The sequence below is a fragment of the Gorilla gorilla genome, chromosome 6 (assembly GCF_029281585.2).
Source record: "Gorilla gorilla gorilla isolate KB3781 chromosome 6, NHGRI_mGorGor1-v2.1_pri, whole genome shotgun sequence".
NCBI lineage: Eukaryota > Metazoa > Chordata > Mammalia > Primates > Hominidae > Gorilla > Gorilla gorilla.
This window is the reverse complement of record NC_073230.2, coordinates 83,681,349-83,704,932: the sequence shown is the minus strand read 5'-3', so window position 1 is coordinate 83,704,932 and position 23,584 is coordinate 83,681,349. Positions and strand designations below refer to the sequence as shown.

General features: G+C 51.7%; 1 protein-coding gene across 10 annotated transcripts in view; it reads right to left on the bottom strand.

Annotated features, from left to right (window-relative positions):
* Nucleotides 1-10,052: 10,052 nt before the first annotated feature.
* Nucleotides 10,053-23,584, bottom strand: part of GTF2IRD1 (GTF2I repeat domain containing 1) — a 148,561-nt gene continuing 135,029 nt past the window's right edge. For 6 of the 10 annotated variants that reach the window (XM_063708146.1, XM_063708149.1, XM_063708147.1 and 3 more), the window contains 5 exons: nucleotides 22,730-22,807; nucleotides 21,642-21,834; nucleotides 17,606-17,643; nucleotides 11,481-11,617; nucleotides 10,054-10,290 (listed from right to left, as the gene is read on the bottom strand). In XM_063708146.1, the coding sequence (XP_063564216.1) occupies nucleotides 10,222-10,290; nucleotides 11,481-11,617; nucleotides 17,606-17,643; nucleotides 21,642-21,834; nucleotides 22,730-22,807 (515 nt within the window). In that variant the 3' untranslated portion in view covers nucleotides 10,054-10,221. The other 4 variants (XM_063708148.1, XM_063708151.1, XM_063708145.1 and 1 more) reach the window with 2 other exon arrangements.

The window sequence follows — 23,584 nt, the reverse complement described above, 5'->3', positions numbered from 1 at the left end:
AGAGGCTCTAGAATGATCTGAGACTGGTGAGTGGGGGAGGTGGCCTGGTTTGGCTGGAACCCAAGGCTCCCTGGGGGACAGGGAAGAAGTAAGCTATTGGGGCCAGGTCTCTGATGCCAGACTCACACCTGTGGGTTTCCTCCTGGAGGCAGTGGAGGCTTGAATGGCTGTGCTTAAGCAGGAACGGGCAGGTCAGAGCTGGGGAGGAGAATGTCTTCTTACTGCTTCGTTTTATTTTTCAGGTGCCAACTTCTTAGTATCTGTGAGTCAAGCACTGTGCTATTATTGGGATTGTGGCAACACCTCTAATTGACAGGTTTTTTTTTTTTTTTGGTATGTGTTTTTGAGACAAAGTCTTGCTCTGTCATCCAGACTGGAATGCAATGATGCGATCATGGCTTACCGTGGCCTTGACCTCCCAGGCTCAAGTGATCCTCCTGCTTCAGCCTCCCGAGTAGCTGGGATTACAGGCACACACCACCACGCCTGGCTCATTTATTTTTTGTAGAGATGGGATTTGGCTACATTGCCCAGACTGCTCTTGAACTGCTGGCCTCAAGGAATCCTCCTTCCCACCTTGGGCTCCTGAAGTGCTGAGATTACAGGTGGGAGCCACGGCACCCAGCCCTAATTAACGGTTCTTTTTTGCCAGGTGCAGTGGTTCCCGCCTGTAATCCCAACACTTTGAGAGGCTGAGGCAGGCAGATCACTTGAGGTCAGGAGTTCGAGACCAGCCTGGCTAACCTGATTAAACGCTCTCTCTACTAAAAATAGAAAAATTAGCCAGGTGGGGTGGTGGGTGCCTGTAGTTTCAGCTACTCGGGAGGCTGAGACAGGAGAATCCCTTGAACCCAGGAGGTGGAGGTTGCAGTGAGTGGAGATTGCACTACTGCACTCCAGCCTAGGCAACAAGGCGAGACCTCTGTCTCAAAACAACAAACATATGAACAAACAAATCCCCACAAAAAGTTTTGTTTTGTTTTTTATTTATTTATTTATTTATTTTTATTTTATTTTTTTGAAATGGAGTCTTGCTCTGTCACCCAGGCTGGAGTGCAGTGGCGCGATCTCGGCTCGCTGCAAGCTCTGCCTCCTGGGTTCACGCCATTCTCCTGCCTCAGCCTCCCGAGTAGCTGGGACTACAGGTGCCCGCCACCACGCCCGGCTTATTTTTTGTATTTTTAGCAGAGACGGGGGTTTCACCGTGTTAGCCAGGATGGTCTCGATCTCCTGACCTCGTGATCCGCCCGCCTTGGTCTCCCGAAGTGCTGGGATTACAGGCGTGAGCCACCGCACCCAGCCCGTTTTGTTTTTTAAAAGCAGGCTGAGCACAAAGGTTCATGCCTGTAATCCCAGCATTTTGGGAGGCCGAGGCGGGAGGATCGCTTAAGTCAAGGAGTTTGAGACCAGCCTGCAACATAGTGAAACCCTGTCTCTACTAAAAAAAAAAAAATTAAAAAGTGTGTGTGCCTGTGTGTATGTGTGTGTACACAATGTGTGTGTACACAATGTGTGTGTGTGAGTGTGTGTGCGTGTGCACGTATTTCTCTGGTCTTTCCCGCTGAGATCTTTCTTGATGTCCCTTTCCTGTGCAGGGGAGGTCTGGTCTGAGCAAACCTGACTCGTCGGGACCCACTTCTGTTCTTCTTTTCTTCTTTTTTTTTTTTGAGACGGAATCTTGCTCTGTCGCCCAGGCTGGAGTGCAGTGGCACGATCTCAGCTCACTGCAAGCTCCGCCTCCCGGGTTCACACCATTCTCCTGCGTCATCCTCCCGAGTAGCTGGGACTACAGGCGCCTGCCACCACGCCCGGCTACTTTTTTGTATTTTTAGTAGAGACGGGGTTTCACCATGTTAGCCAGGATGGTCTCAATCTCCTGACCTCATGATCTGCCAGCCTTGGCCTCCCAAAGTGCTAGGATTACAGGCGTGAGCCACCGCGCCCGGCCCTCTGTTTTTCTTTTCAAATGTACCTCTGTTACTCTCTTTCAAACACATTAGGGAAACCGAAAGAGAAGCTCTGCCCAGCCCCAAGTTGCGGGGTTCGCCTGGGGCAGTGCTCAGCGGCCTGAGTCAGTCTGGCGGTCTCCTCTGAAGCCAAGCTTGGTGCTTCATCTTTTCTAGTTGTGTAACCCTGGACTCAGCCCTTCATCTTTCTGAACCTCAGATTCTTCATTTGTGAAATGAAGAAATAATATTTACTTTGCAGGGCTGTGAGGATTAACAGAGCACATAAAAGTTCTTGCGTAATGGGCCGGGCATGGTGGCTCATGCCTGTAATCCCAGCACTTTGGGAGGCTGAGGTGGGCGGATCCCTTGAGGTCAGGGGTTTGAGATCAGCCTGCCCAATATGGTGAAACCCTGTCTCTACTAAAAATACAAAAATTAGCCGGGTGCGGTGGCGGGTGCCTGTAATCCCAGCTACTCGGGAGGCTGAGGCAGGAGAATCACTTGAACCTGGGAGGTGGAGGTTGCAGTGAGCTGAGATTGTGCCACTGTACTCCAGCCTGGGTGATAGAGCAAGACACTGTCTCAAAAAATAAATAAATAAATAAATAAATAAATAAATAAATAAATAAATAAATATAGGATTTCTATGGAGTTCCAATTTATGACCAGAAATAGAGAAAGCAAATTCTATTGATGGAGGCACAAGTCATAGTTCCCCTACAGATGGATTCTGGGGCTGAGGTTGGGGGAAGGAGGTTACTGGAATCACTGGAGCAGGAGGATTTAAAGAGTTAAGGCAGGCCGGGCGTGGTGGCTCTTGCCTGTAATCACAGCACTTTGGGAGGCTGAGGCGGGCAGATCACCTGAGGTCAGGAGTTCGAGACCAGCCTGACCAACATGGAGAAACCCCATCTATACTAAAAAATACAAAATTAGCCGGGCGTGGTGGCACATACCTGTAATCCCAGCTACTCGGGAGGCTGAGGCGGGAGAATCACTTGAACCTGGGAGATGGAGGTTGCTGTGAGCCAAGATTGCACCATTGCACTCCAGCCTGGGCAACAAGAGTGAAACTCCGTCTCAAAAAAAAAACAGAGTTAAGGCAGCTGGGTGCAGTGGCATGTGCCTGTAATTCTAGTGCTTTGGGAGGCTGTGGAAGGAGGATCACTTCAGTCTGGGAATTGGAGGCTGCAATGAGCTAGGAGCGCGCCACTGCACTCCAGCTGGGTGACAGAGTGAGACCCTGTCTCAAAAAAAAAAAAAAAAAAAAAAAAAAAAAGATTTAAGGGCCCTCTTATTTTCCAGGAGACCGGTGTAGTTTATATTCTTTCATCCAACTCGCTCACATTTAGTGAGTACCTTGTATGTCCTGGACGTAGGCGCTAGGATAGAACGGTGGATAAAATGGACACAGTCCTTGACATCATAAAGCATAAAGCAGGCAGAGAAGCAGAAAATAATGACAGAAAAAATAAGTTATTGTAGGCTGGGTGCAGTGGCTCATGCCTGTAATCCCAGCACTTTGGATGGCTGAGACGGGCGGATCACTTGAGGTCAGGAGTTCAAGACCAGCCTGGCCAACATGGTGAAACACTGTCTCTACTAAAAATACAAAAATTAGCCGGGCGTGGTGGCGCAAGCCTGTTATCCCAGCTGCTTAGGGGTCTGACGCAGGAGAATCACTTGACCCTGGGAGGCGGAGGTTGCAGTGAGCCAAGATCCCGATACTGCACTCCAGCCTGGGTGACAGAATAGACTCCACCTCAAAAAAAAAAAAAAAAGAAAAGAAAAGAAAAGAAAAGAACGAATGATACTTGATATTAATAAAATGATATTTATTTACTTGAGATAGGGTCTTGCTCTGTCGCCCAGGCTGGAGTACAGTGGCACAATTATAGCTCACTGCAGCCTTGAATCCCTGGGCTCAGGTGAGCCTCCCACCTTGGCCTCCTTAGTAGCTGGTACTACAGGTGCCCACCATCATGCCCAGCCATGAGTTTTAGGAAGATGATGAAATTTAAAAATTACAGGGCAGTGGCCAAGTGCAATGGCTCACACCTGTAATCCCAGCATTTTGGGAGTCCAAAGTGAGAGGATACCTTGAGGCCAGGAGTTTAAGACCAGCCTGGGCAACATAGTGAACTTCTGTCTTTACAATAAGAAAAATTAGCTGGGCATGGTGGCATGTGCCTGTAGTCCCAGCCAGTTGGGAGGCTGAGGCGGGGAGATCACTTGAGCCCAGGAGTTCCAGGCTGCAGTAAGCTATGATACAGCCACTGCATCCAGCCTGGGCCACACAAAGAGACCTTGTCTCTCTTTTTTTTTTTGAGATGGAGTATTGCTCTCTCACCCAGGCTGGAGTGCAGTGGCACAATCTCAGCTCACTGCAAGCTCCGCCTCCTGGGTTCACACCATTCTCCTGCCTCAGCCTCCCGAGTAGCTGGGACTACAGGTGCCCGGCTAATTTTTTGTTTTTTTTTTAGTAGAGACGGGGTTTTACCATGCTAGCCAGTATGGTCTTGATCTCCTGACCTTGTGATCTGCCCACCTCGGCCTCCCAAAGTGCTGGGATTACAGGTGTGAGCCACCGCACCCGGCCTTTTTTTTTTTTTTTTTGAGATGGAGTTTCGCTCTGTTGCCCAGGCTGGCGTGTGCAGCGGTGCGATCTCCACTCACTGCAACCTCCACCTTCTGGTTTCAAGCGATTCTCCTGCCTCAGCCTCCCGAGTAGCTGGGATTACAGGCATCCGTCACCACGCCCAGCTAATTTTTGTATTTTTAGTAGAGACGGGGTTTCACTATGTTGGCCAGGCTGGTCTTGAACTCTTGACCTCGTGATCCGCCCACCTCAGCCTCCCAAAGTGCTGGGATTACAGGTGTGAGCCATCTCGACCGGCCGAGACCCTTTTAGAAAAAAAAAAAGTAATAATTAATAATGAAGGTAAATAACGCTTTGGTTCCTTAAAAAGAGGTACCTTGCAGGGCCGTTGGAAGCACCAGCCAGGAGAGCTCAGGACCAACCCTCCCCTGAGTGTACCAAGCCAGGCACCTGGGCGGTGCGGGAGGGTGGCCCGAGGGGAGCAGGTGCCCCGTCTCGTTTTGTGGCCCGTCCCTGCGCCAATTATTGCTTTATTACTGTTTTCAGTCAGATATAATTCCAGCATTTTCTATAATCTTGATCTTTTCATTGATACCAGATTTTTGTACAAAGATTTGTATATAAAATGACTGTGTACCCACCAGAATACATTCCCCGGCAATTAGAACGTTTAAGATGCAGCTCCTAACCGTCCTTCATTTATTACTTTTGAAAGTGTTTTGTGATTTTTTTGGGGATGTGTTTACAAATCCAATAACAATTCTCATTTAGAGTTGCAAAACACGAAGCCATTTCGAACCGAGACAGATGGCAGCTAAATGAAGTTTAATTAAAGAATGAGTGCTTTGAATCAAATCACTTTTTAAAAAGTACAGTACACTGAGATTCTGGAGAGGTTGCATAAACAGCATCTGGGCGCTTCTGCGAGGAAAAGAGTCAGTAAGCCTTTCCCATCGGATAAGGGGCTGGGCGGGCGCAGGGTGGGCGAAGGGAAAAGCGGCCCTTTGCACAAGACCTCTGTCCTCTGCCTGGACACACCTCCCAAAGCCCAGGCCTCCAGGGACTGGGGGAAACTCACATGAGGCAACCTCTTGCTTCAAACGCTTTGGCTTGGAGCAGGGGAAGGGGGTGGGAGAGGGGTCCCCACTTCTGCCCTTTCTTTAAGACATAGGGTCTCGCTGTGTTGCCCAGGCTGGAGTGCAGTGGCTCAATCCTCTGCTTTTAGGGAAGCGGGAGGATTCGAGGGTTTGCTGCACCGACCCACTTAATTGCATGCCATCTGCACAGTGAGCCTGAAAGAGAACAGATGGGGAGCTTCGCGGGCCTTTGCGCGGATGAAGGAGGATCGGGTTTCCGGGCCCGCCCTACCCCCGGGCTCTCCGCCCTCTCCATGCACGGGATGGCAGTGCCCGCGGGCACAGTCTCAGCCCCGCCGCTCCCGGCCGGGGCACACTTCCGGCTCTGGCCGCGGATCTGAGCGGTGGAGCGGGGGCGGCGGGTCTAGACGACCGACAGGCGCCAGCGGGCGGTGGCGGGCGGGAGGGGGCGCCAGGTGGGCCGGGCCCGGGGGACGGAACGGTGGGACAGAAGGCTGGGGACCCGACACCCTGCGAGGCACCTGGAACGCCGCACCTAGATGCTTGCACTTGGTGCAAGGAAAGCAAAACAGATTTTAAATAAAGAGTCACAGGATCGGGGGTGGGGGATGGGTTACAGGACGTGAGGGTTGAAGGCAAGGTGACAGCTGCAAGGACTCTTCAGATCATCTTGACTTCATAGGCAGTTTCTGCTTGGAGGTGGTGACCAGTTGAGGAGGTCACCCCTGCCCCCATCCTGGAGTGGAAAAAGTGGGCCCGGCCCAGGGCAGGGGCTGAGGGTGGAGTGGAGGCGCCTGGTGGCACTGGGAGCCACTAGGAGGTGGGAGGGAGGAAGGTGAGGCTGGCAGCTGACTGGGTGGGGGGTTTGCACCAGCGGAGAGGGGGTGGCTGTGCCAGGCACGTGGTTTCTAGCGTCTTTCCAGGAGGAAGCGTGGTCTGGAAGGCTGGGATGGGGCCTTCCTCCCAGCTCTGGGCATGGATGGGACTGACCCTGAGGGCTGGCAGAAGCCCTGGACTAAAGTTTTGACCGTTTCCTCAGCTGATTCAGAACTCAGTCCCTCCAAGCCACAGGCCTCATTCTGGGCCCTGGGTGGACGGTTAGAGCCAGATCCTGGGACCACCCTGACCCCTGACTCTCCAGAACCCCTCGTCCACCCGATTGGCTGACCCTCTAGTTATTTTCTCCACCTGGCCCAAACCACTGCCATCTCTCTCTCTCTCTCTTTTTTTGAGACGGAGTCTCGCTCTGTTGCCCAGGCTGGAGTGCAGTGGTGCGATCTCAGCTCACTGCCAGCCTCTGCCTCTTGGGTTCAAGAGATTCTCCTGCATCAGCCTCCAGAGTAGTTGGGATTACAGGTGTCCACCACCATGCCCGGCTAATTTTTGTATTTTTAGTAGAGACAGGGTTTCACCATGTTGGCCAGGCTGGTCTCGAACTCCTGGCCTCAGGTGATCCACCCACCTCAGCCTCCCAAAGTGCTGGGATTACAGGCATGAGCCACTACGCCTGGCCTCTACTGCTACCTTCTGTTGGAGCCTCCCAGGTGGTCTTCCGATTTATTCCTCCCTTCCTTCTCTGATGTCTCTCAGCGGGCAGGGGCACCCTTCCAAAATGCAGACCTAGGCCTGGCTCTCCCCCAGGTACTTCCTGTTGTGGGTCTCATTTGCCTTCTGGAAATTGCCTTGGCCCGGCTTATGAGGCCTTCCATGTGGGTCGGTGAGAAAAAGTACGCAGCTCTGTCCCAGAGTGCATGGCTGGGCAGATGTAACCCAGGCTGGATGTCCACCTCTGCCCACCACTTCAGCCCGGCACCATGTGTAGGAGACACCTGCTTAGCGTCCTCGGGAACCCTGACTAAGTCCACACCTGCCCTGACATGTCACCTCCAGCCACCCTGCGTCTGCTCTGGTGACACCTTCTTATTCCTGGAACGTACCCAGTCCCTGTCCAGCTCCGTTTTTGCCCACATCGCTCTCGTCTTAAACACCCACCTACCTCAGCCCTCCTCTCTTTGTCCCCCCAAAGCCTCACTTGCTCTTCAAGCCTCAGCTTCAAGGACTCTTCCTACTTTCTGCACTAGGTGAGGCCCCCCGCTTTGTTTTTTCAGAGGCAGGGTCTTGCTCTGTTGCCCATGCTCAAGAGCGGTGGTGCAATCATGGCTCACTGCAGTGTCAAACTCTTGGTCTCAAACAATCCTCCTGCCTCAGCCTCCAGAGTAGCTGGGACCACAGGCACACACCACCATACCCAGCTAATTAACATTTTTTAGAGAAAGCGTTCCACTATGTTGTCTAGGCTGGTCTTGAACTCCTGGCCTCAAGCGATCCTCCCACCTTGGCCTCCCAAAGCACTGGGATTACAGGCCTGAGCCACCGCACCAGCCTTACTCTGTTTTGTACTCCCTGGCAGCTGCTTCCCCAATTAGGACACTCAGCTGCTTGGCCTCCCCAGCCAGAAGGGCAGGGCTCAGTAAATATGTGTCACCCAATAAGCAGGGACTGGGTGCCAGGCCTTGGACACCTGCCACGCTCTTGTGACTTGTCTTTCTGCCTTCAGTCTTGTCCCTTCCTTCAACTTCCCACCTGCCCCTAAAGTGGTCTTTCTGAGACACAGCTGGGACCCCACCACTCTGCTTGTCAGGTATCCAGAGCTCTATCCAAAATCATCCCAGGCTGGGCATGGTGGCTCATGCCTCTAATCCCAGCACTCTGGGAGGCTGGGGCAGGAGGATGGCTTGAGCCCAGGAATTTGAAGCCAGCCTGGGCAACATAACCCAAGACCCCATCTCTACAAAAAAATCAAAAAATTAGCTGGGTGTGGTGGCTCACACCTGTAGTCCCAGCTACTCTGGAGACTGAGGCAGGAGGATTACTTGAGCCCAGGAGTTTGAGGCTGCAGGAAGATATGATCGTGCCACTGCATTCCAGCCTGGGGACACAGAAAGAACTTGCCTCTGAAAAAAGAAAACGTGTCCTGCCCCCACCCCACCCCCCTTTTTTTTGAGATGGAGTTTCATTCTTGTTGCCCAGGCTGGAGTGCAATGGTGCAGTCTCGGCTCACTGCAACTTCTGCCTCCTGGGTCCAAGCAATTCTCCTGCCTCTGCCTTCCAAGTAGCTGGAATTACAGTTGCGCGCCACCACACCTGGCTAATTTTTTTGTATTTTTAGTAGAGATAGGGTTTCATCATGTTGGCTGGGCTGGTCTCGAACTCCTGACCTCAGGCGATCTGCACACCTTGGCCTCTCAATGTGCTGGGATTACAGGCGTGAGCCACCGCACCTGGTCTCCAAACCCCTTTTTGAAGAAGCCTCCCATCCAGCCACAGTGCTTCACTGGGATGGGCCCCTCCCTCTCTGACATTTACCATATTTAACACTTTTTTTTTTTTTTTTTTGAGACAGGGTCTTGCTTTGTTGCCCAGGCTGGAGTGCAGTGGTGTAATCATGACTCACTACAGCCTCAACCATCTTTACTCAAGCAATCCTCTTCCTGCCTCAGCCTCCTGAGTAGCTGGACTCCAGGTGTGTGCACCACCACGCCTGGCTAATTTTTGTGTTTTTGTTTTGTTTTTTTGAGACGGAGTTTTGTTCTTCTTGCCCCAGCTGCAGTGCAATGGCGTGGTCTCAGCTCACTGCAACCTCTGCCTCCCAGGTTCAAGTGATTCTCCTACCTCAGCCTCCTGAGTAGCTGCGATTACAGGCACCCGCCACCACACCTGGCTAATTTTTGCATTTTTAGTAGAGACGGGGTTTCACCATGTTGGCCAGGCTGGTCTCGAACTCCTGACGTCAGGTGATCCACCCGCCTCGGCCTCCCAAAGTGCTGGGATTACAGGCATGAGCCATCATGCCCGGCCTCATTTTTGCATTTTCATACAGACGGGGTCTCCTTATGTTGCCCAGGCTAGTCTCAAACTCCTGACCTCAGGTGATTCACCCGCCTCAGCCTCCCAGAGTGCTGGGATTACAGGTGTAAGCCACATTTAACATTTTCTAGAGAAAGGGTTCTACTATGTTGCCTAGGCTCGTCTCAAACTCCTGGTCTCAAGCAATCCTCCCACCTTGGCCTCCCAAAGCATCGGTATTACAGGCCAATGAGGTCGAACTCCTGACCTCAAGCAATCCACCCACCTCGACATCCCAAAGTGCTGGGATTCCAGGCGTGAGCCACCACGCCCGGCCCCGTGGCACATTTTCCTTCCGTGGCTTTTCTTCTTGAGGTCACATGCTCCCAGGAGCACAGAGAGCTCTGAGGTCTTCCTGGACACTACCTCTGCTGTGATGAAGAACGAGGGCCTTGGCAGGCCACCTGAGCTGCGTTTCCTGACCCTGTCCCCGGTGACAGCTGCGGCCACAATCCAAAAGAGAACATGAAACAGTGACCGTAAAAGTAAAGGCAACACTCTTTTTTTTTTTTCTTTTTTTACTTATTTAAAAAGGCCTTGGTGGCAGGAATATAGTGTAAAAATCATTGGAAAAACTAAAAGGCATCGATACATATCCGAATATACATTTTGTACATAAATTACATTTCCTTTACTCTTTCTGAGTGAGGTCCTGATTCAGTACTGAGGTCTAGTAATTAAGAGGTCCCGGGAGCTGCACGTTCAGGCCGGCATAGTCCACCATGTACATTGGCCATTGCTAGAGAGAGGGACAAAGGGACTGGATTAGGACTCCAGGTGATGCGGAACAAACCCAAAATGCTTAGTTCTGCTTTTGGAAGAGCTTTCTCAGAGGCTATTTATTTATATTTTTTATTTTTTTGAGATGGAGTTTCACTCTTCTGCCCAGGCTGGAGTGCAGTGATGCAATCTCGGCTCACTGCAACCTTGGCCCCCCGGGTTCAAGCGAGTCTCCTGCCTCAGCCTCCCGAGTAGCTGGGATTATAGGCGCCTGCCACCATGCCCGGCTAATTTTTCTATTTTTAGTAGAGACGGGGTTTTGCCATGTTGGCCAGGCTGGTCTCGAACTCCTGAACCTCAAGTGATCCGCCTGCCTCGGCCTCCCAAAGTGCTAGGATTACAGGCGTGAGCTACCACACCCAGCCTATTTATTTATTTTTGAGATGGAGTCTCATTCTCTTGCCCAGGCTGGAGTGCAATGGGATGATCTTGGCTCACTGCAGCCTCACTCCCCTTGGGCTCAAATGATCCTCCTGCCCCAGCCTCCCAAGTAGCTGCGACCACAGGCACGTGCCACCATGCCTGGCTAATTTTTTTTTTTTTTTTTTTCTGAGACAGTGTTTCACTCTTGTTGCCCAGGCTGCAGTGCAATGGCGCGACCTCGGCTCATTGCAACCTCCGCCTCCCAGGTTCAAGCGATTCTCCTATCTCAGCCTTCCAAGTAGCTGGGATTACAGGCATGAGCCACTATGCCCGGCTAATTTTGTATTTTTAGTAGAGATGGGGTTTCTCCGTGTTGGTCAGGCTGGTCTCGAACTCCTGACCTCAGGTGATCCACCCGACTTGACCTGTCAAAGTGCTGGGATTACAGGCGTGAGCCACTGCACCCGCCAGCCAGTGACATGTCTTTTCATGTCTCCAGCTCTGGTGCGGCTGAAGGGTGTGGGCAGGTGGACCTCAGCCGGCCCATCTGCCCAGCGAGGATGTGAATTCCTGCCTGAGTGCCTGTGAGTACCCCACGAGAAGGATGGGCTACCTCTTGGGTGAGACAGGTGGATGCATCTATAACCCCCCATGCTGGAAGGTCCCCCCTCAAAGCCCAGTGCCTCCCCGTCCCCTGGGCCCACATCCCAGAGTAGACGGCCCTGCCCGACAGAGGGGTGAGGGCCACAGAGATGAGTGCCGGAGTCCAAATCTGTGCAACTTTACCACGAGTGAGATCTGGTTGGCCGATGCCACTGAATCCGGGTTAGAGGACGAGGAAGAGGAAGACGAGGAGGAAGAGGAGACGGAATTTCCTTCCGAGACCCGCTTTCTCTTGCGCTTGGGAATGCTGCTGTCTTTGGCTGGAAGGAGGGGAAAAGGCTGTTGACACTGGAAGCTGAGGCTTTTCTGTCTCAGCCTCCTGAGCTCCCTGGAAAAGTGCTCTGTCTTAAGGTTTCGAGTCCCCCTTTCAGGATTTCAGGCTCCTGATCCCCTGGGGGTCAGGGCCCACCTGTCCAGAGCCCACATGTCCAGTCTCCTTCCCAAAGCAAGCCCGAGGGCCCACTCTCCCTGGCCTCCTGCTCTCGCTGGCCTGCCTGCCTTTGCTAACACCGTATCCTCATCCCCATGTGTCCCTCCTCCTCCCCAGCAAGCTCACCCCTTAGGCCCTAGGTCCTCTCTCTTTCTGGTTTTTTTTTTTGAAACGGAGTCTCGCTCTGTCACCCAGCCTGGAGTCCAGTGGTGCGATCTTGGCTCACTGCAACCTTTGCCTTCTGGGTTCAAGCGATTCTAGTGCCTGAGCCTCTCAAGTAGCTGGGGTTATAGGTGTCTGCCACCATGCCCAGCTAATTTTTTTGTATTTTGAGTAGAGATGGGGTTTCACCATGTTGGGCAGGCAGCTCTTGAACTCCTGACCTCAAGTGATCCATCCACCTCGGCCTCCCAAAGTGCGGGGATTATAGGCATGAGCCATCGAACCTGGCCTATATTGTTTTTTAGGGTCTCACTCTGTTGCCCAGGCTGGAGTGCAGTGGTGCAATCGTAGCTCACTGCAGCCTCCAAGTCCTGGGCTCAAGCAATCCTCCCACCTCAGGTTCCCGAGTAGCTGGGACTATAGGTGCGTGCCACCATGCCCGGCTAACTTTTTGTATTTCTGCATCATTATGTTGCCCAGGCTGGTCTCCAATTCCCAACCTCAAGCAATCCTCCTGCCTCAGCCTCCCCAAATGCTGAGATTACAGGCATGAGCCACCGTGCCTGGCTCATGGCAACAATATTAATCGCATTCTCAGTTTCTGAGTATTTTCTGGGTGCTGGGCAGTGTGCTAAACGCTTTGCACATTGTCTCCTGGGATCCTCCCAGCAACCCTCCAAGATCCTATCCACATTTCACTCACGAGCACCCGAAGGGGCAGGGCTGTTAAAGGACTTTCTCCAAGGCCAAGTCTGCGTGGCTCCAGAGGCCACATTCTTTCCTGGGCTCTTTAAGGCTGTGAGGGGATGTGGGGCCCCAGGAGAGGCTCTGGGAGTTCTGGGGAGGCTGGGACTGTAGGCTAGGTTGTCCAGGGACGGTATAAAGAGGACCTGGGGCCAGGCGCAGTGGCTCACACTGGTAATCCCAGCACTTTGGGAGACCAAGGTGGGTGGATTGACTGAGGTCAGGAGTTCGAGACCAGCCTGGGCAACATGGTGAAGGTGAAACCCTGTCTCTACCAAAATACAAAAAAATTGTATTGCTATGGTTATCACTAATGTATGGTGGTCCTGAGTGGAGAGTTCACAGGTCCAAGTAGACAGGCAGTGCCCCAGTGAAAGAAACTCTGGTTTAGAATCAGAAGTCCTAAGTTCAAATTTCACTGTGGCCACTTACTATTATCACTGTGTGAATCTGGGAAAACTGATGAACCTCTCTGAGTCAAATGGGGAAACCAGTGTGATGTGAGACTCAAAAAACACCACATGCATAAAAGAACCCAGCACCTAGTTCAGCACGGAGCAGGGGTCAGCAGGTGTTTTGTGGTTGCTGGATTAACTTGAGGTGAAGATGTAAGACTTTGAGCAGCACGTCCTGATTGGATGGATTACTGCATGGAAACCTCGCCCAGCCCAATAAAGAAGGGCTTTTATTGTCTTTTTGAGACAAGGTCTCACTCTGTCACCCATGCTGGAGTGCAGTGGTGTGGTCTTGGCTCACTGCAACCTCCACCTCCCAAGCTCAAGTGATCCTCCTGCCTCAGCCTCCCTACAGGTGCACACCACCCTGCCTGGCTAATTTTTTGTAGAGACGGGGTCTCTGTATGTTGCCCAGTCTGGTCTTGAACTCCTGGGCTCAAATAATTCTCCTGCTTCAGCCTCCCAAAGTGCTGGGATTACAGGCGTGAGCCACTGCACTCAGCCCACCAGAAAGGTCTTAATGACACAGAGTAAGGGCAGGCTGGGTCCATGGGGCAAATGTCTCTTCAACTGGTGGAGAAGTCAGAAACTGGGGGTCTGTGGTGAGGCATAGAGACCCTGGGAAAGAGAAGACCCTGGAGGCAGGAGGAGCCCAGGCTATGAGTCAGAGGGATTTTTGTGGGAGATTCCACATGAAAAAGAAGTCAGAGGCTGCCCCACCCTCTGTCTCAGACTGGTCCATGGGCTGTGACCATCCTTGAGTCACATGAGAGATGGCCACATTGGAGGGAGTGGTGGATGTGGGTGACAGTATCCACCCTCTGGGCATCTGTCCCAAATCCTCCTGAGGATTTCATGTGGCCTTCTGTGTCTCTGCCATGTTTTGTTTTGTTTTTTTTGAGACAGAGCCTGGCTGTGTTCCCCAGGCTGAAGTACAGTAGCGTGATCTCAGCTCACTGCAACCGCCGCTTCCTGGGTTCAAGCAATTCTCCTGCCTCAGCCTCCTGAGCGGCTGGGATTACAGGCGCCCACCACCACCCCCGGCTAATTTTTTTTTTTGAATTTTAGTAGAGACAAGGTTTCACCATGTTGGCCAGGCTGGTCTCGAACTCCTGACCTCAGGTGATCCACCTGCCTCCCTGCCTCAGCCTCCCAAAGTGTTGGGATTACAGGCGTGAGCCACCGTGACTGGCCTCGTCTCTGCCTTTGACCTGAGAGTAAACAAAATCGCCTCCAGATCCGTGTGTTCAGTGCCAGACCTGACCCTTGTAACTGGCTCTTTTTTTTTGGAAACAGGGTCTCACTCTGTTGCCCAGGCTGGAGCGCAGTGGCACAATCATAGCTCACTGCAGCCTCCACCTTCCGGCCTCAAGCACTCCTCCTGCCTCGTCCTCTCGACTATCTGGGACAACAGGTACGCGCCACCACGCCTGGCTAATTTTTAATTTTTTTGCAGAGACGGAGGGAGGGTCTCACTTTATGGCCCAGGCTTGTGACCAGCTCTTGATGGAAGGAGGTGGCTTCTAGCTGGGCTGTGCCACCCCAGGCTGTAGAGTTCCAGGTGAACCTGGTCCTGACAGGAGTCAGGGCCTTGGGTCTCAGGTAAGGTTGTGGCGTGGACTTGCTGAATCCTATCACTGTCCCTGTTGAGCAGCCATACTGGGCCGTGTGGCCCACGGTGGTCTATGGTTCAGATGGGTGGTCCTAAGAGCAGGGTCTACACAGCGTCTGACTCACTATGTGGGCTGGGCAAGTCCCTCGGCATCTCTATGCCTCAGCTTCCCAGCTGTACAATGAGGTGGGGTAAGATTAGATCAGTATTTTTTCTTTCTTCTTCTTTTTTATTTCTTAGGAGACGAGGTCTCGGCCAGGCACAGTAGCTCACGCCTGTAATCCCAGCACTTTGGGATGCTGGGGTGGGAGGATCACTTGAGGTCAGGTGTTTGAGACCAGCCCGGCCAACATGGTGAAACCTCACCTCTACTAAAAATACAAAAAATTAGCTGGGTGTGGTGGTGCATGCCTGAAGTCCCAGCTACTCGGGAGGCTAAGGCATGAGAATTGCTTGAACTCAGGAGGCGGAGGTTGCAGTGAGCCAAGATCGCAAGATTGACTCCAGCCTGAGTGACAGAGCGAGACTCTGTCTTGGAAAAAAAAAAAAAAAAGGGCCGGTAGCAGTGGCTCACGCCTGTAATCCCAGCACTTTGGGGGACCGAGGCAGGCAGATCATGAGGTCAGGAGTTTGAGACCAGCCTGGCCAATATGGAGAAACCCCGTCTCTACTAAAAATACAAAAAAATAGCTGGGCGTGGTGGCAGGCGCCTGTAATCCCAGCTACTTGGGAAACTGAGGCAGGAGAATCACTTGAACCCGGCAGTCGGAGGTTGCAGTGAGCCGAGATCGCGCCACTGCACTCCAGCCTGGGCGACAGAGCGAGACTCTGTCTCAGAAAAAAAAAAAAAGAGATGGGGTCTCATTCTGTCATCCAGGCAGGATGGCATAATCATGGCTCACTGCAGCCTTAAACTCTTGGGCTCAAGTGATCCTCCAGCCTCAGCCTCCTGGGTAGCTGGGACTACAAGTGCCTACTACCATGCCTGGCTAATTTTTAGAAAAACCTTTTTGGTCCACAGCCATACCACCCTGAATGCACCCGATCTTGCCTGATCTCAGAACTGAAGCAGGGTTGGGCCTGGTTAGTACTTGGATGGGAGAAAAAACTTTTTGTAGAGACAAGATCTCACTATGTTGCCCAGGTTGGTTTCAAACTCCTGGACTCAAGCAATCCTCCCACTTAGGCCTCCCAAACTGCTGGGATTAGAGGCGTGAGCCACCACACCTGGCCAATCAGTGTTTCTTTTTCTTTTTCTTTTTGAGACAGAGTCTTGCTCTGTCACCCAGCCTGGAGTGCAGTTGTGTGATCTCGACTCACTGCAACCTCTGCCTCCTGGGCTAAAGTGATTCTCCCACCTCAGGCTCCCAAGTAGCTGGGACTGCAGGCGTGCACCACCATGCCAGGCTAATTTTTTTTTTTCTTTTTTTTTTTTTTTTGAGACAGAGTCTTGCTCTGTTGCCCAGGCTGGAGTGCAGTGGCATAATCTTGGCTCACTGCAACCTCTGTCTCCTAGGTTCAAGCGATCCTCCTACCTCAGCCCCCCAGTAGCTGGGATTACAGGCACGTGCCACCATGCCTGGCTAATTTTTGTATTTTTAGTAGAGACAGGGTTTAGCATGTTGACCAGGCTGGTCTCGAACTCTTGACCTCAGGTGATCCACCCACCTCAGCCTTCCAAAGTGCTGGGATTACACGCGTGAGCCACCGCGCCCGGCCCTGATTTTTCTATTTTCAGTTGAGATGGGGTTTCACCATGTTGGCCAGTCTGGACTCGAACTCCTGATCTCAAGTGATATGCCTGCCTCGGCCTCCCAAAGTGCTGGGATTACAGGTGTGAGCCTCTGCGCCTGGCCCAATCAGTGTTTCTTAATCGGGTGCACATCATAGTCACCCGGGAGTACTTTCTCCCAAGTCCCATCATACACCTTAATCAGAACCATCATGCCAGGCGGCCCCCAGGTGCCTAGTGAAAGGTTCTGTATACCCTGCAGATGCCAGCAGAACAGAGGGGGTCTGGCCAGTCTCGGGCAGTGCCTGCCTGCCTCACCACTGTTGGTCATGTGCTACCCCTCTGCTACCCAGGAGGACTCCATGATCCTCCCTGAGGCCCAGCCTGCCTCTTGTCCTTCTAGCTGACCTCATACACTCATTGGTGCTATGGCAAGGCCTCCCCTCTGCAGGGCACTTGCAGGTTTCTGGGGGCCTCTTGGGGATACCTGGCTCTGTTCATGGAGACCTCAGGCTCCCTGGGGAGGCCCCAGAGTGGAGAGGGGCTATATTTTTCTCAAGGTGGTCAGCCATCTATTGCATGCCCACCTGGACCACATCTATTTCTGCCTTTAAAAAATTTTTTTAGGAAATTTTTATTTTTTTAGAGACAGGGTCTCGCTCCGTTGCTCAGGCTGGAGTGCAGTGGTACAATCATAACTCATTGCAGCCTCCAACTCCTGGTGTCTCTGCTTTTTTCTTTCTTTCTTTTTTTTTTTTCGAGATGGAGTCTTGCTCTGTCACCCAGGCTGGAGTGCAGGGGCGCGATCTCAGTTCACTGCAACCTCTGCCTCCCGGGTTCACGCAATTCTCCTGCCTCAGTCCCCTGAGTAGCTGGGATTACAGGTGCCCACGACCATGCCCAGCTAATTGTTGCATTTTTAGTAGAGACGGGGTTTCACCATGTTGCTCAGGCTGGTCTTGAACTCCTGACCTCAAGTGATCTGCCTGCCTCGGCCTCCCAAAGTGCTGGGATTACAGGCATGAGCCACTGCGCCCGGCTCTACCTTTTTTCAAATGGAACAGTCTCTAGTCCCCACGGGGCAGAAGGGTGGCTTCTTCACCTCTGACTCACCTGGCACCTTGGCATCATTGCAGATTTCTGCAAAGGGTCTGAAAAAGAAAGAAATGAGGTGGCAGTTAGAAAATGAGGTTTTCCCCTCCTTTATTTTTTTGAGATGGAGTCTCACTCGGTTGCCCAGGCTGAAGTGCAGTGGCGCAATTTCAGCTCACTGCAGCCTCCACCTCCTGAGTTCACGCCATTCTCCTGTCTCAGCCTCCCGAGTAGCTGGGACTACAGGCGCCCGCCACCACGCCCGGCTAAGTTTTATATTTTTAGTAGAGACGGGGTTTCACCATGTTGGCCAGGTTGGTCTTGAACTCCTGACCTCAGGTGATCTGCCTGCCTCCACCTCCCAAAGTGCTGGGATACAGGCATGAGCCATCGCGCCCGGAGAATCCAGGTGTCTGGCTATTTTCCCCTCCTTCTCACCTGCTCCCTGAGATATGCTGCTGCTGCTGCTGGGGGAGCCTGGTAAGACCCAAATAAAAATGGGGGGCACACCGTCCCAACAGAGCATCCCCCATATAGGCCCTGGATGATGGGCCTGTGCTGGCAAATCTTTCCTCGGTCTGCTGTCCTCATCTATAAAGCGAGGATGTTGTCTGACCAAGTGATCAGAAATGTGTGCCCAGATTTATGCAAGTGGATATTCATCACAGCATTATTATCAATTATTATTTTTGAGACAGAGTCTCACTCTTTTGCCCAGGCTGGAGTTCGGTGATGCCATCCTAGCTCACTGCAGCCTCGAACTCCTGGGCTCAATCGATCCTCCTGCCTCAACCTCCCAGTAGCTGGGAAGGCAGGTGCACACCACCATGCCCGGCTAATTTTTATTTTTATTAATTAATTTTTTTTTTTGAGACGGAGTCTTGCTCTGTTGTCCAGGCTGGTGTGCTGTGGCATGGTCTCAGCCCACTGCAACCTCCACCTCCTGGGTTCAAGCGATTGTCCTGCCTCAGCCTCTCGAGTAGCTGGGATTACAGGCGTGTACCACCATGCCTGGCTAATTTTTTGTATTTTTAGTAGAGATGGGATTTCACTATGTTGGCCAGGCTGGTCTTGAACTCCTGACCTCGTGAACCGCCCGCCTTGGCCTCCCAAAGTGCTGGGATTACAAGCGCGAGCCACCACGCCCAGCCTATTTTTATTTTTTGAGACAGAATCTTACTCTGTCGCCCAGGCTGGAGTGCAGTGGTGCAATCTTGGCTCACTGCAACCTCTGCCTCCTGGGTTCAAGCAATTCTCCTGTCTTAGCCTCCTGAGTAGCTGGGACTACAGGCACATGCCACCACACTTGGCTAATTTTTTTTTTTTTTTTTTTTTGAGATGGAGTGTCGCTCTGTCATCCAGGCTGGAGTGCAGTGACACTATCTTGGCTCACTGCAAGCTCCGCCTCCCAGGTTCACGCCATTCTCCTGCCTCAGCCTCCCGAGTAGCTGGAACTACAGGTGCCCTCTGCCACGCCCGGCTAGTTTTTTGTATTTTTAGTGGAGACGGGGTTTCACCATGTTAGCCAGGATGGTCTTGATCTCCTGACCTTGTGATCCGCCAGCCTCGGCCTCCCAAAGTGCTGGGATTACAGGCGTGAGCCACCGTGCCTGGCCCAATTTTTGTATCTTTTTTTTTTTTTTTTTTTTTTAGTAGAGATGAGGTTTTACCATATTGGTCAGGCTGGTCTCGAACTCCTGACCTCAGGTGATCCACCCACCTCGGCCTCCCAAAGTGCTGGGATTACAGGCGTGAGCCACCACGCCTGGCCGTTTTCCTGTATTTTCTAGTTGTTACTTCAGGGGGTGAACTGTCTGTAGGAGAAAGGAAACCTCCACTTTTTGATTTTGAACAATTTGTTTTTTTTTGACACACGCAAATATTATCGTAATTTTAAAAAAACATGTAGGCCAGGCACAGTAGCTCATGTTTGTAATCCCAGTACTTTGGGAGGCCAAGGTGGGCGGATCACTTAAGGTCAGGAGTTCCAGACCAGCCTGGCCAACATGGTGAAAACCTGTCTCTACAAAAATACAAAAATTAGCCAGGTGTGGTGGTGGGCACCTGTGATCCCAGCTATTCGGGAGGCTGAGGCACAAGAATTGCTTGAATCCAGGAGGCAGAGGTTACAGTGAGCCAAGATGACGGCACTGCACTCCAGCCTGGGCGACAGAGCAAGACCTCATCTCAAAAAAACGAAGAAACAAAACACATAATATAACATTGAAGGCGGGCCGGGTACGGTGGCTCAAGCTTGTAATCCCAGCACTTTAGGAGGCTGAGGTGGGCAGATCACCTGAGGTCGGGAGTTCGAGACCAGCCTGACCAACGTGGAGAAACCTTGTCTCTATTAAAAATACAAAATTAACTGGGGTGGTGGCACATGCCTGTAATCCCAGCTACTCGGGAGGGTGAGGCAGGAGAATTGCTTGAATCTGGGAGGTGGAGGTTGCAGTGAGCTTAGATCGTGCCATTGCACTCTAGCCTGAGTAACAAGAGCAAAACTCCATCTTAAAAAAAAAAACGAAAGAAAGAAATACACCATAGGCCAGGTGTGGTGGCTGACCCCCATAATCCCAGCACTTTGAAAGGCCGACATGGGAGGATGGCTTGAGCCCAGGAGTTCGAGACTAGCCTGTGCAATACAAAAAAAAAAGGGGGGGCTGGATGTGGTGACTCATGCCTGTAATCCCAGCACTTTGGGAGGCTGAGGTAGGTGGATCACCTGAGGTCAGGAGTTTGAGACCAGCCCGACCAATATGGTAAAACCCCATCTCTACTAAAAATAAAAAAAAAAAAATTAGCCAGGTGTGGTAGCGTGTGCCTGTAGTGCCAGCTACTTGGGAGACTGAGACAGGAGAATTGCTTGAACCTGGGAGGTGGAGGTTGCAGTGAGCTGAGATCACACCACTGCATTCCAGCCTGTGTGACAGAACGAGAGTCCATCTCAAAAAGAAAGTAATAATATATTAATAAAATAATAATTTAAAAATATAAAGAAATGCATCACAGTGTTGACTTTCAGTAGGAGAGTTACAGCTATCTTCTTTTCTTCTATCTTTTTGTATTTTCCAGGTTGCTGTGTGTATTATTCTGAAAATAATCAAATAATCTATTGTATTAAAAAAAAAAAAAACTGGGCCGCCCAGGTTTGGGTGTGGTGGTTCACACCTGTAACCCCAGCACTTTGGGAGGCCGAGGTGGGAGGATCACTTGAGCCTAGGAGTTCAAGACCAGCCTGGGCAATACAGTGAGACCCTGCTGAGGCTGCACGGGGCCATGATCATACTTCTGTACTCTTGCCTGGGCAACAGAGTGAGACCCTGTCTCAAAACAAAAACCAAAACCCAAAAGATTGTAAGGATATACGGTATAATAGTAATAACGCAGGCTGGGTGCAGTGGCTCACGCCTGTAATCCCAGCACTTTGGGAGGCTGAGGCGGGCAGATCACTTCAGGTCAGGAGTTCGAGACCAGCCTGACCAACATGGTGAAACTCCATCTCTACCAAAAAATACAAAAATTAGCCGGTGTGATGGTGCACACCTGTAATCCCAGCTACTTGGGAGGCTGAGGCACGAGAATCGGTTGAACTCAGGAGGTGAAGCGTGCAGTGAGCTGAGATCGTGCCACTGCACTCCAGACTGGGTGACAGAGCAAGACTCTGTCTCAAAAAAAAAAAAAAAAAAAAAGAGAATCACTGAGACTATGGAATTATAATTATTCTAAAATATATAATAAATATTCATATTTAAATATAAACATATTTATATTTAAATGTTAAAAATCAGAATTGTATAGTCAGAAAAAGTCAAATTTAATTAAAACATGTTTTGTTTTTGTTTTTTCCCCAGAGAACAAATGTAATATCTAAAAAAAAATCTTTAAAAATAAGTAAATGTCCATGACTGTTGAAGTTGTACGTTTCAGGAGAAAGAGGCAGGAACTATTACAGTACACCTGGGTCTGGATCCCAGCTGACCCACCGTGACCTTGACTTTCACCCTCCCCATGGCCTCGCCCTCTCTGTTCCCCGTTCCAGAGGCCGGGCACTCACTGGAGCTGGTTAATGATGACCATGCGGACATGCTCTCGGGCCTTCAGGATCTTCTCCAGCCGGTGGATGTCGTACGTGTTGGGGTTCCGGAAGGGGATGTCATCAGGCAGACCCGTGACCTCCACGGCGTCTGGGCTATCCCGGATTAGTTTATAAGGGACCAGCACCGGCCGGTTCAGGCCCAGGGCCTCACCTAGAGGGCACAGGAAGTCACAGTGAGGAAAGATGTCTCCTGTCAATGGCAAAGCCCTCTAGGGAAAGGGCTGGAGTCTGGTCTGCCCTAGCCTAGCAGCCATCACACCCAGAGAGTTTAAAAATCAAGACCCTGGCCGGGCGCAGTGGCTCACGCCTGTAATCCCAGCACTTTGGGAGGCTGAGGCAGGAGGATCACGAGGTCAGGAGATTGAGACCATCCTGGCTAACACGGTAAAACCTCGTCTCTACTAAAAAAATACAAAAAAATTAGCCGGGCGTGGTGGCGGGCACCTGTAGTCCCAGCTACTCAGGAGGCTGAGGCAGGAGAATGGCGTGAACCCAGGAGGTGGAGCTTGCAGTGAGTGGAGATCCCGCCACTGCACTCCAGCCTGGGCGACAGAGCGAGACTCTGTCTCCAAAAAAAAAAAATCAAGACCTACAGGCTGGGCATGGTGGCTCACACCTGTAATCCTGGCACTTTGGGAGGCCAAGGCAGGAGGATCGCTTGAACCCAGAAGATCAAGACCAGTCTGGGCAACATAGTGAAACCTTGTCTCTACTAAAAATAGAAAAATTAGCCAGGAGTGTTGGCGCACGCTTGTAGTCCCAGCTACTTGGGAGGCTGAGGCAGGAGGATCACCTAAGCCCAGGAGGTGGAGGCTGCAGTGAGCGGAGATATGCCACTGTACTCCAGCTTGGGCAACAGAGTGAGACCCTGTTTAAAAAAAAAAAATCAACATACACAAAATGTGGGTCATGGGCAGAGCAGCCATGTCCCCAGGGAGCAGGCAGCCAGCTGGGGGCTCCTGAAAGCCAGGCTGGCTGCAGAGGGAGGCCCCCCACCACCCCCGGGAGGAGGGCTTGGTGTGCTGACCCTGACCACAGGCACTGACCGTATTTCTCGTTGAAGAGTTCCTTCACCTGCTCCCGCAGGATCACCTTCTCCCCGAGTCTGTTGGCGTCATCTTCATCTACAAGAGGAAGACAAGGGGGCATGAGAGTTGGCACCAGCTTAGCCACTGGACCTGCTGCTTCTCCCACCAGGTGTCCCTGATCTGCCAAAACATTACATTCTCTGCAGAGCCGACCCACTCCTATATAGCTGTTTTTTTTTTTTTTTTTCTTTTGAGACAGAGTCTCGCTCTGTTGCCCAGGCTGGAGTGCAGTGGCGTGATCTCAGCTCACTGCAACCTCCGCCTTCTGGGTTCAAGCGAATTCTCCTGCCTCACCATCCCAAGTAGCTAGGATCACAGGCACGTGCCACTATGCCCAGCTAATTTTTGTATTTTTAGTAGAGATGGGGTTTCACCATGTTGCCCAGGCTGTTCTCAAACTCCTGGGCTCAGGTGATCCACCCGCCTCAGCCTCCCAAAGTGCTGGGATTACAGGTGTGAGCCACTGTGCCTGGCTGCAGCTGGTTTCTAGCATCAGTTGTTGGTCTGTCCATCCATTCATTTTTCTTTTTTTGAGACACGGTCTTGCTCTGTCACCCAGGCTGGAAGGCAGCAGTGGATCATAGATAGCTCACGGCAGCCTCCAACTCCCAGGCTCAAGTGATCCTCCCGCCTCAGCCTCCTGAGTAGCTGGGAATAAAGATGTGTGCCACCATGCCTAATTTTTTAAAGTTTTTGTACAGATGGAGTCTCGCTATGTTTCCCAGGCTGAAGTGATCCTCTTGCTGGCCTCAAGTGATCCTCTTGCTTTGCCCTCCCAAAGTTCAGGAATTACAGATATGAGCCACGGTGGCC